We start from the raw sequence: 15,058 nt of genomic DNA on the forward strand, positions 1-15,058 counted from the left end.
TAATACATATAACTATTTAATTGTATATTATTAGTAATTATAATAATTCAAATCATAGTGATTTAATTTTTTTTCATTATTAGAAAACTATATTTTATGTAATTCATGCTACAAAATTTTGTATGTTTATAATTTTCAGAAAAACATATATATATTTTCAATCATTGATTTTTATAGTAGAGACATGACTGTGATTAAAGAAAGATGTTTAGTAATAAAATGTAATATATTAGTCCAAAAACTTGTAGGACAGTGAAATGAAATGGTGACTTCAAGGAGAGAACACACGCACACACAACACATACATACACACATACACATTGCTCGTTTGTTCTTTTTAAAGGAGACTATTGATGCCAGATTGCTGGGATTAGATTCCGTCAGTACATACAGATATATCATGTAATATTTTTATTTTAAGATATTTATAATACAAGAGATTACCTACTTTTGATCTATTTGATGTATGATAAAAAGTTTAGATGTCAACTTCATCACATTCAAGGGAGTCCTTAGGTTTTCACACTCTTCATATTCCTTTAGGTAGTACGTGAGCTATTTTTTGTTCAGTCACTCAGTTATGTTTGTCTCTTTGTGACCCCATGGACTGCAGCATGCTGGGGTTCCCTGACCTTCACCATCTCCCAGAGCCTGCTCACACTCATGCCTGTTGAGACATGAGCTGTACAGTACTGAAGTTCTCTGGTCAGCTGATCATTTTCACAATTGTCTGTCTTACTAGTCTTTATGTTTGTGTGATGCAAATTAGAACTTTATTCATCTCTCAAGAATTTATTATATTTCTTAAGTTTTTATTCACCAAATATTGCTTCTTTCTTTCTCTACTCTCATCATGAAGTTCCAATTAACTGTGTTATTAGATTATTTAGTCATGACCTATGTGTCTTTTCTTTTGGAAGAAAAGTTATATCCAACATAGACAGCATATTAAAAAGTGGAGACAATACTTCGCCAACAAAGTTCTGTCTAGTCAAAGCTATGGTTTTTCCAGTAGTCATGTGTGGATGTGAGAGTTGGACTATAAAGAAATCTGAGCTCAGAAGAATTGATGCTTTTGAACTGTGGTGTTGGAGAAGACTCTTGAGAGTCCCCTGGACTGCAAGGAGATACAACCAGTCCATCCTAAAGGAAATCAGTCTTGAATATTCACTGGGAGGACTGATGCTGAAGCTGAAACTCCAGTACTTTGGCCACCTGAAGCAAAGAACTGACTCCTTGTTTCGAAAAGACCGTGAAGCTGGGAAAGATTGAAGGCAGGAGGAGAAGGGGACGGCAGAGGATGAGATGGTTGGATGGCATCACTAACTTAATGGATCTGAGTTTGAGTGGACTCCGGGAGTTGATGGACAGGGAGGCCTGGTGTGCTGCAGTCCACGGGGTCACAAAGAGTCAGGCATGACTAAGAGACTGAACTATGTGTCCTTTCTACTGTTTTTTGTTCTTTATGTCCATTTGCCATTTTATTATTCTGTGTTCAATATTTTTTATGATATATACCCGTTTGCTGTTTATCCCTTCAGCTGTGGCTAGTCTATTAAATCTATTATTGGTAACTCCTATATGTATGTGTGTGTGTGTTTATATGTATGTATGTATATGTATATATATTTTATTTGCAGAATTTCCATTTGGTTATAATTTTTAGTTTCCAGTTCTTTGTCAAAATTGTCTATGGTGTTTGTTTAATTCTTTATTAGGTGACTGACATTAACTTATAGTTCATTTTTGGTAAACTATTCTTTCTTATTTATATGCTCATTATTTTTATTGAATTTGATGCTGTGCTTTATAAAAATAATTTAAAATTCTTGATCTTTTTTTTCTTCAGAAAAAGTTACTTTGATTTGCAGTAGCATTTCAATCCATTTTAATTGACTTGTTTGAAAGTATGCTTTAAACCTATGAAATCTAATATTTTGTTTATTTACTGCTTGAGTATATAGCCCTTATGTATTTCAACAAATCTGGATAAATTTAGTATCTTTATCATGACTGGCTTTAAACTTTAATTTTTGATTTGCTAACTGGACAAAACTCTAAGACAAAGGCTATGTGGTTCACCTCAGGGATCCTTTTCTTGTCATGGTATTTCTAGACATCCTCACTTTTATTGGACTTTGGATCATTTTGAACAGACTTTTAGAAGTTGAATTATAGTTTATTTACAATGTCATGTTAATTTCAAGTGTACAGCAAAGTGATTTTGTAACACATATATATATGTATGAATCTCTCTGCACATACTTTTTAGATTATTTTGCCTTATAAAATATTGACTATTGTTCCCTGCGCTATATAGTATAGACAGATTATTTTAATATGCCTTCTAAATATTTTCTAGTTGTTCCTAGTGAGAAGTTTGGTTGAAAAAAAAAAAACTGGTCCTCCAATACTGGACATGGTTATATTTTACTCAGTGGGTTTTCAGCTTGTAACACTTACCCTGCCTCACATGCTCATTTTCATAATATCCCCTAGGCTCAGAACTCTTCTTCCTTAGCTTTGTCTCATAATTGAGGAGACTTTCTAATAATGGTTTCATCAGTATTTGTACTCTGTTGTTTCTGTACATTAACAAAATGTCTATAGGACAGCCCTCAATCCCTCTGAGTTGTCTGTTAAAACAGTCCAAGTTTTCTTTCTAGGTATTAATTATTGTTTACATTAATGATCTAGTTTTAATGTTAAAGAGCTTTGAGTGGTCTGACTGTAAATCTCTTTTCCAAAAAAATTGTTATTTTTAATATGGTTTTACAGAATATCAGTTTCCTTTCTTTAGACTGATAAATATATAAAGCAGAGATAACATGCAATAGAAATCCTTGCATGTCTAAAGCTAAACTCATCATTTTGTGCCAGCAATCTTTCCTTCTCAAATTACTTTTCCATTCTTTTCTGTTTCTGCAAAGGCACTATCATTTTTACAGATTGAAAATTATACTGTAACTACTTGGTTTGTGACATTTTAAGTGTTATATAAATTCTCTGATTTTCTTTTCATTTTTGATTTTTTTAAATTGAGATAATCAGTGGGTTCCATATATCTGGTCCAAAGTCCTGAGTCTCATTACAGGAACTCTGACTTAGCCAGTTTTTAACACTGAATATCAGTATTTTCAGATATTAGATATTTCTGAAGTACACAGTCATCTGATGTTCTACAGGACTAGACATTTAAGAATATATCTAAAAATGGGCCAAAGAACTAAATAGATGTTTCTCCAAAGAAGACATACGGGTGGCTAACAAACACATGAAAAGATGCTCAACATCACTCATTATTAGAGAAATGCAAATCAAAACCACAATGAGGTACCACTTCACACCAGTCAGAATGGCTGCAATCCAAAAATCTGCAAGCAATAAATGCTGGAGAGGGTGTGGACAAAAGGGAACCCTCCTACACTGTTGGTGGGAATGCAAACTAGTACAGCCACTATGGAGAACAGTGTGGAGATTCCTTAAAAAATTGCAAATAGAACTACCTTATGACCCAGCAATCCCACTGCTGGGCATACACACCGAGGAAACCAGAATTGAAAGAGACACATGTACCCCAATGTTCATCGCAGCACTGTTTATAATAGTCAGGACATGGAAACAACCTAGATGTCCATCAGCAGATGAATGGATAAGAAAGCTGTGGTACATATACACAATGGAGTATTACTTAGCTGTTAAAAAGAATTCATTTGAATCAGTTCTGACGAGATGGATGAAACTGGAGCCGATTATACAGAGTGAAGTAAGCCAGAAAGAAAAACACCAATACAGTATACTAACACATACATATGGAATTTAGGAAGATGGCAATGACGACCCTGTATGCAAGACAGGAAAAAGGACACAGATGTATATAACAGACTTTTGGACTCAGAGGGAGAGGGAGAGGGTGGGATGATTTGGGAGAATGGCATTCTAACATGTATACTATCATGTAAGAATTGAATTACCAGTCTATGTCTGACGCAGGGTGCAGCATGCTTGGCGCTGGTGCATGGGGATGACCCAGAGAGATCTTGTAGGGAGGGAGGTGGGAGGGGGGTTCATGTTTGGGAACGCATGTAAGAATTAAAGATTTTAAAATTAAAAAAAAAAAACAAAAAACAAACAAACAAAAAAAAGAATATATCTAGCTTTACCATTTTACTCCTCCAAGTCATTTGACATATTTCACCTGCCTTACATCATATAAAGTACTGTCTAGTAGATCCCATTCCTCTTCTCCTGTCTCCTAAAAAGTTGCCTTTTATTCCCTTTTCCTTAGTTTAGATATTTTTAGTGTTCTGTCTAAATTAATTTTTTTCTTTATATCTTTTGCATCTAAATTAAAGTACTACTCAGAGTACTTTCATGGTTAAACATCATTTAAATACAAGTGAACTAATTCCTGGTACTTCATCCTGAAATAAGAGCCCCAATAACATTACCCTGGATTTATTTTTCTAAGAAACTCACTCATTGCATTCTCATAGTGCATATGAATTAAAACAATATTACTAATTGCTATTTAAAAAAATATGTTCCATAGTTCATTTGTGTGTGATATGCTAATGTATTATTCCATGGCAGCCCCAAATCTCTTAGAGTTGAAAAGTATCCATGTATCAAATCATGTTCCAGTCTATCTTTTTAATGAAACGTTTTATTAATCTTATGAACCTGATGTGGTTACTTTACCAATTAATTATACCTAGTGAAATATATGTAGCCTGACTCTAGTACTTATTAAGTGCTATTGTATAATAACGTTGTATACTTCTAATATTATATATTATATTGCCTCTTCTACTAAATATATTACAAATGCCTTTAGGGCAAGAATTGGTTATCTTTATGTTGTACTTTCCCTAGAAAGTATCTTCCAAATGGAAGGCATTCAATATTTATTTGAGATGAAATTAAAATGAATAATAAAGTAATAAATATGTGCTAAGTACTTTTCCTGACAAATCTATGGTAGTATTAGTCTGAAAAAATGGGATAAGTACAATTGTCAAGATTTTTACAAGACTGACTTTTTCCCCTAAATGTTAATTCATGATTTTAGTTATATTAAACTTGTAGATAATGATTGCATCAAAAAGTGTTTTTGTTTTGTTTTGCTTCATTTTTTTTTGTTAGAAATGAAGCATGTAAAAGAGGTAAAAATCAAATTTTGTGGTAAATAGCTGTGAGGTATTGAATAAATTTTCCTTTACTTTTATGTTTATTTTTACCTACTGACTATATTGAATATTTACCCTTTTGATTAGATTTTTGTAGCAAATGCTTAAATGTAAAACTAGTAGAGTTCCCTAAATATTTTTGATAGCTTTATTTTTATTCTTGATAGCCTTATTTTTATTCTTGATATATTCTTAAGAATTAGTAACTTAACTTGCATGTAGAAAAGTAATAAGCGGTATCACTATGACTGACGAGGAATAATCAGTGAAACAACTCAGTCTCTCTGATGACTTCTCTGTAGTCAATTGAAGTGATCGTTTGAAAAACATATGCATATAAATTTATGTGTTTTAATGACATGAGATACAGCAATAGTTCATAACACTTTTGCCAATGCTGCAAATAATATCTAAGTAGAGATAAGCTGATAGTTTGAAGGTAAAATAAAAATATTGGAAGTATTTGAAAATAAGTGGAAAAGAAATGCATACATCTCATTTCAAAATATATAAAGGTAAATTCTATCTATATTACATAAAAATAATCAAATATTCTGATCAATAAATTAAAATAGCCAATTAAATCAATTTTAAAAATAAAATCAGATAGTTTGAGATATTAAATGCTTTATAATTTCCCAGATTCTTGAAAAGTGCTTGGAGTTAGTATATGTTGAAAAAAATGATAAACATTTGCAAATTTTTCAGAATTCAGTATTTTTTCTAATGATCATATTAAAATATGCATAAATCTGTAACTTAATATGCTACATTTTGACATTTTCTGAATATTGTAATTATGTATTATATTTTGGCCTTTATCAAAATGAATTACCTTTTTTGGTTTGTTCTTTAAGGGCTGCAAGTTCTACTTCCAGACTACCTTCAGGAGCGTTTTGTACAAGCAGCTTTGAGCTATATTGCTTGCAACTCAGAGGGAGAGTTTATCTGCAAGGACAATGACTGCTGGTGTCATTGTGGCCCCAAGTTCCCAGAATGCAATTGCCCTTCCATGGACATTCAAGCCATGGAAGAGAATCTTCTTCGCATAACTGAAACCTGGAAAGCCTACAACATTGACTTTGAGGAATCAGGTAAGACATATATTTTTATCTAACACTTCTAAATTTTACCCCCCAAAATGTTATATTGAACAGACAATTTTACCCTTTTGGAAGAAAGTATTACATACTTGGAAGAATTTTTTTTTTTGTCACTTGGAAGAAATTTGTTCAACTTGTTCTTATTATTCTTTGGCTGTGGATATTGCTTTTATTGTCGGTTATTCAGTATTTTACTGAAACCCTATGTGGTACTTTTTGTATGCTATGTACTATGGTAGTAGAACCTGGCCCTCTCTAGAGCTGACATATTAATCATTTAATAAAGAAGGTCCCTGCCTTATTCAATATAAGAATTTAAGCTATGGACTGAAAAAAAGTGCACAGCCTAGAAGTTGAGAATTATGTAATTATGTTTTATTTGGTGGATTTTCTGAGCTCGTCAAGGGCTCTGAAGAGACAGAACTCTCAGGTCGCTCTGAAGGATGGCCCCAAGAGGTAAGGGAGGAGCCAGGATTACAGAGGAGTTTTTGGAACAAAGACCAGGTAGTGGGAACATCAGAAGATACTGTTGATTAAGGAAAGCCTGACATCTCAAGTTAAGGAATTGAGTGCTTTTCTGTGTACTGTGTTGTTTAGTATCTAAGTTGTGTCTGACATTTTTGTGACCCTGTAGACCCTGGACTATGGCTCACCAAGTTCCTCTGTCCATAGGATTTTTCAGGCAAGAATACTGGAGTGCATTGCCATTTCCTTCTCTATTTCAATGTAAGAGAAGATGAAAAGTCAAGGCTGATGGAAGCCTTTCCTGTCTTATGCACTTCAGCTTTTGGGGCCAGTATCCTATGCTTTTCCTGAGTCACCTTAGGGTGCAACCTGGCAGAGCTGCTGCAGTATCTGATAGGTTGATGGTTTGAATCCTGTTTCCATCTTGCATTCCCTCTGGGCTCACGTTGGGGGAGCTGTGGTGGCTCAAAGTCCAGACAGCCTGTGTTTACTGACATGGCAGGTGGCTTTCTTAGTCCCATACCTCTGATTCCCTTCTGGACTATTCTCATGGGCCCTGAGTTCCACTTCTGAGGCAAGATCCAGAGAAGGATTTTTCTATACTTTCTGCACATTAAAGGGAATCTCATGAATGTGCACTTTTACTCTACTACTTATTTTTAAACCAAATTTAGATCAGCTTTGATCTAGTAATGTCTGTGGAGTTTGTTTCTGCAATTTCTGAATTTTTATGAGTGCATACTTGTGTCTCCCATATTGTTACTTATAAAATAGACTATGTTACCTGTAATGGCCTTCATTTCATAAAGCAATGAACTTTAATAAAGAGTTGAGTGCCTCAATATAAAATGAAAAATGATGACAACAACATATATGATCTTTCTTGTTAGTAGAATAATAAAAGTCCTCAGAATGTGGCAAGTATAATTATATAGCATTTAGTCAAAAGTGTTGGGCATGACTAAGTTTCAAATTGGCAAAGAGGTTTTAATTGCCAAGAGGTCAGATTATATTCTTGAAAGTTATAATATTGCCAGTGAACTCACTTAAAACAATGACAATGAAATTTAATATATGTTCACAATCAGTTCAGTTCAGTCGCTCAGTTGTGTCCGACTCTTTGCAACCCCATGTTCACAATAAAAACCCTTAATTTAGGCATAGAAAGAACATATCTCAACATAATAAAGGCTGTATATGACAAGCCCACAGCTAACATCAGACAAGAAAAACACCATAGATGTTTTCAACAAGCCCTCACCATTTTGTATAGTAGAACCACAAAATTATAAAATAAAATGGAAGGTAATAGACCTAGGAAAAGTTCATAGATACATGTTTTCTTTACATATATATATATGTATATATTAATCAAAATAGTGTATAATAAATTATCCTCATCAATTTTACAAATATTTCTGTTTATATAAAAAGGAAAAACTGTCTAGAATTAAGCAGTTTCTTGACATTGTCGGAATGAATTTCTAAACTGAAATTCTTCCTTTTAGTTTTTCTATAGAACACTCATAAGTAATATATTAGAAACCTAATTTTATATTCAAGTAGAACCATCTGATGTTTAAAAATAATGATGAAATGCAACATTTTTAGATAAGCTATAATATAAAGTAGTCTTCTTAGGGTTAAATTTAAAGAGAAAAAACAAACCTTCTGTCTACATATTACAGTGTATGGTATGTTAAATCAGGGAATCTTAGAAGCCCCAAGTCTATAGAATTCACGTAGGAATGCTACCCATATTATTTTGCTTTGAGAGAATATTTTAGAAAGTCACCAAGTGAACACTGGGGGTTTGTTTCAGGTGATATGTTGTAGATTGAAGTAGGCCAATACATCTGTTGATAGTAACTAAAAGTTGATGAGTTTTTAAAATTATGCATTTAAATATATAATAGATCATAAAAGTCACAATTGCGTGGACTAAAATTCCTGGCACAAGATACAAGCTTAGGATTCACAACTTTTTTTTTTTTAAATTTCTACTTTGCTTCCTTTCTGTCTTTCTTTCCTTCTTTCTTTCTTGTTTTATTCATTAATTTATTTACATATGTGAACAGAGGCTGAGGACTCATCATTTCACAAAGCAGAGTGGCTGATGGGCAAAAGAGAAACCAGCAAAACTTCTAATGGTTGTGGAGAGTAGAATGACAAAATTTTAGCCTCAATAGGCCTAAAGAAGTTTAATTTACCACAAGATATTTACTGAATTTCAGATAGTGCTGGATGCTAAAGAAGTATTCAAAAATCTTTGCAAGCAGATGAAATTTACCACAGACTTTCAAGTGCTTGAGGGATTAAAGCTCTCCAGAGGGAGGAGATTGAAAATAGAACAGGAAAGGATGGGATACTCCAGAGAGAATGAGGTAGTACCACTGTTTCTAGAACGGCTTTTCCTTAAAGCACACTTGTCATTTCAGGGCAGAGTACGAAACTGAAAATTTAGGACTAGTCCCAGGAAAATGCTGGTATTCCAGGACAGAGAAATCAGATGAAAATTTTGCAGTCACAGCTGATTGAACTAAGAAAATTAGAGGCTTAAGGAGTTTTAAATATATGTTCCGCGCCCTCTTTAAGACATTTGCCTTAACCTGTGGTAGATGACTAAAGAGATAAACTGAAAACCTCTACATGATAGAATGGCATCTTCTTCAGTGTTACAGGCCTGTAGTAGCATATGCTCACTAGGTCCCTAACAGAAAGCTCTGAAGCATCATGCCCTAAGAACAGGGGAGAGTCAGAGCTAGATTGAGTTTTATGTAAGCATAACAGAGCACAGATACAGCTCAAATCTTGATCCTAAAGAAGTTATCCTTAAAAGATCAACTCCGTATGATGTTTGTTAAATATAAAGAGGGCGGCATCTTTAGGAGAAAAAACGTTTTCTAAAACCTCTTTAGTTCTTTTTATTTATGCTGAACATAAATCTCTAATCATCAGCATGTGAGTAGACCTTATGGCTAATATCAAAAGGAAAAGAAACCAGGCCTCCCACGTCATTCAGTGGTAAACAACCTGCCTGTCAATGCAGGAGATGTGGGTTCAATCCCTGTGTTGGGAAGATCCCCTGGAGGAGGAAATGGCAACATGCTCTAGTATTCTTGCCTGAAAAAAACCCCATGGACAGGAGCCCCCTGGGGTCACAAAGAGTTGGACATGACTAAGAGACTGCGTGCACATGAACCAACAACAGATGTAAGATGATTCAGATATAGAAATTAGCAAGAACAATGTTCACATAGTTATCATGAAAATGTTCAAAAAATGAAAGGAAGGATAAAATAGATGGAGTATTGCAGAAGTCACCTGAGATTTGGGTGATTTATGAAACAATCTAAAGGACATTCTAAAATATCAAAATTCAGTATCTGAAATCAATAACTCAAAATTTTGTTCTGGTAGAAATCTTGGCTTAGTGGATGACAGGATCAGTGAACATGGAGACAAGTAAATAAAATCAAAATGGTGAAATGGGATCAGTGAGGAAACCAACAACAAAATACTAGATAGATGCATGAGAAGCATGAGATATGCTTGAAAGGTCTAAGGTATTTTACAGTTTGAGACACAAGAAGAATGAAGGGGAAAATGGAATATACCTAGGGAAAAATGTAAAGGATATAGATTTTTTAAAAACTGAAAACCCAAATTCAACCTACAGATTCCAAAAGCACAATGAACACAAAGAAAGGCAAATTCAAGCAAAACCACAGTTAGGCATATCTGTTGAAACAAAGAATAAAATTCTTTCAATGTAACTAGAGAAAAAAGAAACACATTACTTTCATTGGACTAATAATAAGCCTGACTTATCAAAACAAAAACACAAACAGATTTTGGCATCTTTATAGTGCTAAAAATATAACAATCTAGAATTATGTACCACTAAAAAAAAAAATGAAGGTGAAAATAAAGATGAGTTCAGACAAGAAATACTAATGGAAACTTGACCATGTAAAGGGGAAGAGAAATGCCAGAGATGGCAAATGTATGTGAGAAAATATAAGTAAATATCACCTGTACAAAATAATAATTATGAGGTTATGTGGAAATAAAATATATGTAAGATTTTAACGTATGACAATAGTGTAATAATGAGTGGTAAATGGAAAGAGTTTCTAAGAATCGCAAGTTACTAGCGTTGTTGAGGATGTGCTGAGAGAGGTACTTTGCATTAGAGTGAAATAAATCAAGAATAATATCTGGAATATTTACTAAAATAAGAAAACTGTTTATAGCTAAGAAAATAAGATAAAACATTTTTGATCACCCTATAATAAGACAATAACAGAGAAAACAGAAGAAAAAGTATCTGGGTCAAATAGATAAATAGAGGAAGGTTTAGATTGTCTAGATAGAAATCCAAAAGAAATATGTACATATTTGCAACAATGAATACCCATAAATGTACAAGAATGTTCACAGTAGCATTATGCTTAATAATCTTAAGGTGAAAGCTACTAAATGTTCATCCACAAAGACAGAGTAAGAAATTGTATGTTTACACAACGGCATTCTATAAAGGTAAGGGATAAAACTATCCATCCAGAATAATATGAATAAATCTCTTTAATATCAATTAAAAATGAAATATATACATATTTCAAAAAGAAATTGAAATATATACATATATTTATTTGTGTGTATGTGCTCAGTGGCTCAACCATTTCTGATTCTTTACAACCCCATGGACTCTAGCCCACCAGCCTCCTCTGTCCATGGGATTTTCTAGGCAAGAATACTGGAGTGGGTTGCCATTTCCCAATGGGCAAATTTGAACTGTGCTAGTCCAAATCAGGATTTTGATGCCTTTGCTGAGGCAAGGGCTGATGCAATGGATAAAGGTCTGCATGTCTTGCTGCTGCTGCTAAGTCGCATCAGTCGTGTCCGACTCTGTGCAACCCCATAGACGGCAGCCAACAAGGCTCCCCCGTCCCTGGGATTCTCCAGGCAACAACACTGGATTGGATTGCCATTTCCTTCTCCAATGCATGAAAGTGAAAAGTGAAAGGGAAGTTGCTCAGTCGTGTCTGACCCTCAGCGACCCCATGGACTGCAGCCTACCAGGCTCCTCTGTCCATGGGATTTTCCAGGCAAGAGTACTGGAGTGGGGTGCCATTGCCTTCTCCCTGCATGTCTTATTTGGTATTAAAAAAAACTCAAGATTCCTTAACAGATGGGTTGGCTACCATTGTATGTTGGGTTTCTGGAGATTTTCTGTGTGTATACTTATGTGCATCTTACTGTATTTATAACATAATTTAATTGCAAATTTAAAAATAAAAATAAGAATTTTGACATCTAAACAATATAAAGAACATGATCTCAGAATAAGTGAATCAATATTTTAAAATTTTGCTACATAGTGTATGCCTAAATGGTAGTAATTTAGTCAAAATTTAGTCAGAAATATTCAATGTCCAGAGGTTTTGAACTGCTAGTTTAAAGGTAATGTTATTAATACAATCAGATGCTTTAATCTTAACTCATATTAGCAGCAGCAGTAGCATATTTGGATTGCCCATCTTAAGTTTAAAACTTGACTCTTTTTGTACTGGTTCGCTTGTGTTAATATTGAGAAAACAATGATTTACAGGATAAATCTATTTTTTTTGCACGATATTTCTGAAACTGTCTATAATGTTGAAAATGTTTATATTTAATTATTTGTTTCAATTGGTGCATAGTGTATTTAGCTGATTCGTATCTAATGGGAGGAGTGACCTTAGTTTGCTACAAATGTTTTGACCCTTCATAGGTAGTGTGGAGGGTATTCTTTTATCACTTTCAACATATAGATAGTTAAAAATGAACCTCAAATTTTATTACTATATTAGATCCTTAGTAAAAGATAACATTCACTCTTGGAACTAAACAACTGATAAAATATTCTGTTTTTACTGGATTTCTCTCAAAACTAGTAAAATCCGTGGGTAATCACATTTGATAGATTTTAAAAGAGCTTTTTATTGAGAAATAAAACATTTTACCTCATAGAGGTAAAGAAAATACAAGAAGTATGAGGCAGGTACTTAACTGGGAAAAAATTTGTAAATTGTTCCCACCCCCCACAGGCAACTTTAAGTTGACAGACTTTATTCTTGGTACCTGGACTTTAAGGAAATGCACCAACTTATTTCATACTCCTAGTGATTGGGAAAGCAGTGACAGTATGTCAAGGAAACTCTTTAGAAGTTTCCTTGAATTTTAGGTAAAATGCATAGTTATTTATGTATATGTGTCTACAAGCCTAAAATTCAAATACAGGTATATTCTAGGTAGACTATGCAAGTTAGAGTGGGATTTTGGGTTACTTTCAAACATTTAACTCAAATTAGCTTATATGTTGTTTTTTTTTATTTAAAATTTGCATTTAAAATGCAAATAATATATCTAAAAGTTATTTTGATTGAAGCTGAGGAAAAAAAATATTTGTACCTGTTATTTTATCAAAATAGAATAATGTGTCTGCATATAGGAAATACTTTCTTAAGTCCAAATAGCGTTAAGTGTAGAAGTGTGTAAATTATATTACACATAGTAACCATACAGAATGCAGATGCCTGCCATCACACAAACGAAAAGACAAAATGTACTGCGAATTGTATCGGGTCAGGATAACTTGCAAATTTCTTTCTGTTGTACGTGTTTTCTATTTCCACTGAGTAAAACTAAATCAGTAAAATCAGTATTTTCTGTTATCACCATGAATAAAAGTATATCTAATTAGCATATAATGCTAAGCTCTTTTTTATTTGATTACGTATGATTAATTTTGTTCTGTTAAGAAGAGTCCTGGAAAATATATCTTTTATAGCCTGCAAATAAAAGCATCAGAAAATTCCAAAATAGAATGTATTTCTCTTTTCATATTTTGCCATCTTAGAGAAGTATTGGTTGAAATATTTATATTTTAAACAAATCTATCCATTCTCTACCTTTATATTTTGAGAAACAAAGGAATGTTATTTAATAAGAAATAATGATGGCATATATGTAGCAAAATAGAGCATATAGGGAAAGATACAGAGAAAAACAGAGGCAGAGAAAAAACCTTCACATGCACCCTCACAGTCACAGTGCCAAACAAAAACTAGTTTATATATTATATTTAATTAGATAAAAACAAAAAGTATGTTACCAATTATTTAGAGATAATTTCTACCCAGATTTGGATCAAGGATTCAAACCTAATGAAAAAGCTGGAAGTCTTTACAGTTTTACCAATACATCTAAATTATTAAAACCACAATTTATTTGACTTCGGATTATGCAACTATTTAATAAAATTGCCAGGAAAAAAAAAAGCAAAAACTAAATAGCACTGCGGTATTTTTCCCATGTCACATTCTGAATTATCCTCAATTATTTCTAGATTAATAAGAATCAATAATTTAACCTGTAGCTATGTCATATGATGATAGAAGTAATACATAAGCTTAAGAAAAAAATAACAGGCCTGGTTTAAAAAGAACATAAATCTTTTAGAAAGTTTTGACATGGCTTCTTTACTCTTTAGAAAAATGGTGTTAGTACTTGGTGCATAGAAAATCTAGGTGTACAGTATGCTGTCAACATAGATTGTTATCAAGATCATGTCCTATTACATTTAATAATACTCATTTGATGAACCAAGAATGGCAGCTGAAGGCCACCTTGATAATGAACTTGTCTAGATGTTACTTGCAGAGAAGGCAATGGCAACCCACTCCAGTACTGTTGCCTGGAAAATCGCATGAGCGAAGGAGCCTGGTAGGCTGCAGTCCATGGGGTCACGAAGAGTCGGACATGACTGAGAGACTTCCCTTTCACTTTTCACTTTTATGCATTGGAGAAGGAAATGGCAACCCACTCCAGTGTTGTTGCCTGGAGAATCTAGGGATGGGGGAGCCTGGTGGGCTGCCGTCTATGGGGTCGCACGGAGTTGGACATGACTGAAGTGACTTAGCAGCAGCAGATGTTACTTGCTGAGAATACTGTCCATTTGATTATTCATCTGAAAATGGATAAACTTTCTACTGCTGTTATGGCAAAATGTAATATTAAAGTTGGGTTAACTTGATTTACAAACTTAAAAAAATAATGTATTTCTTTCTTGTTATTTTTATGTAAACTATTCTTAACTTTCTTTCTCAGAAGTAGCTTCTCCCTCAGATGATATTTAGTTTTCAATGTATGCGAAAAGACTATTTTCCAAGGAAAATAAGTATATCTTTAAAAAATATTTGACATTTAACTATCAGTCCATTTTGCATATTATAACTTTAATAAAATCCTAGTTGC

General features: G+C 33.4%; 1 protein-coding gene across 3 annotated transcripts in view; it reads left to right on the plus strand.

Moving 5' to 3' along the window:
- BRINP3 (BMP/retinoic acid inducible neural specific 3) overlaps positions 1-15,058 on the plus strand; it is a 482,774-nt gene that overhangs the window by 315,228 nt on the left and 152,488 nt on the right. For all 3 annotated transcript variants that reach the window (XM_005690466.3, XM_013970070.2, XM_005690467.2), the window contains exon 6: positions 6,047-6,283. In XM_005690466.3, coding sequence (XP_005690523.1) covers positions 6,047-6,283 — 237 coding nt within the window. The remainder of the gene's footprint in view (positions 1-6,046; positions 6,284-15,058) is intronic.

The sequence above is a fragment of the Capra hircus genome, chromosome 16 (genome assembly GCF_001704415.2).
Source record: "Capra hircus breed San Clemente chromosome 16, ASM170441v1, whole genome shotgun sequence".
Classification (NCBI taxonomy): domain Eukaryota; kingdom Metazoa; phylum Chordata; class Mammalia; order Artiodactyla; family Bovidae; genus Capra; species Capra hircus.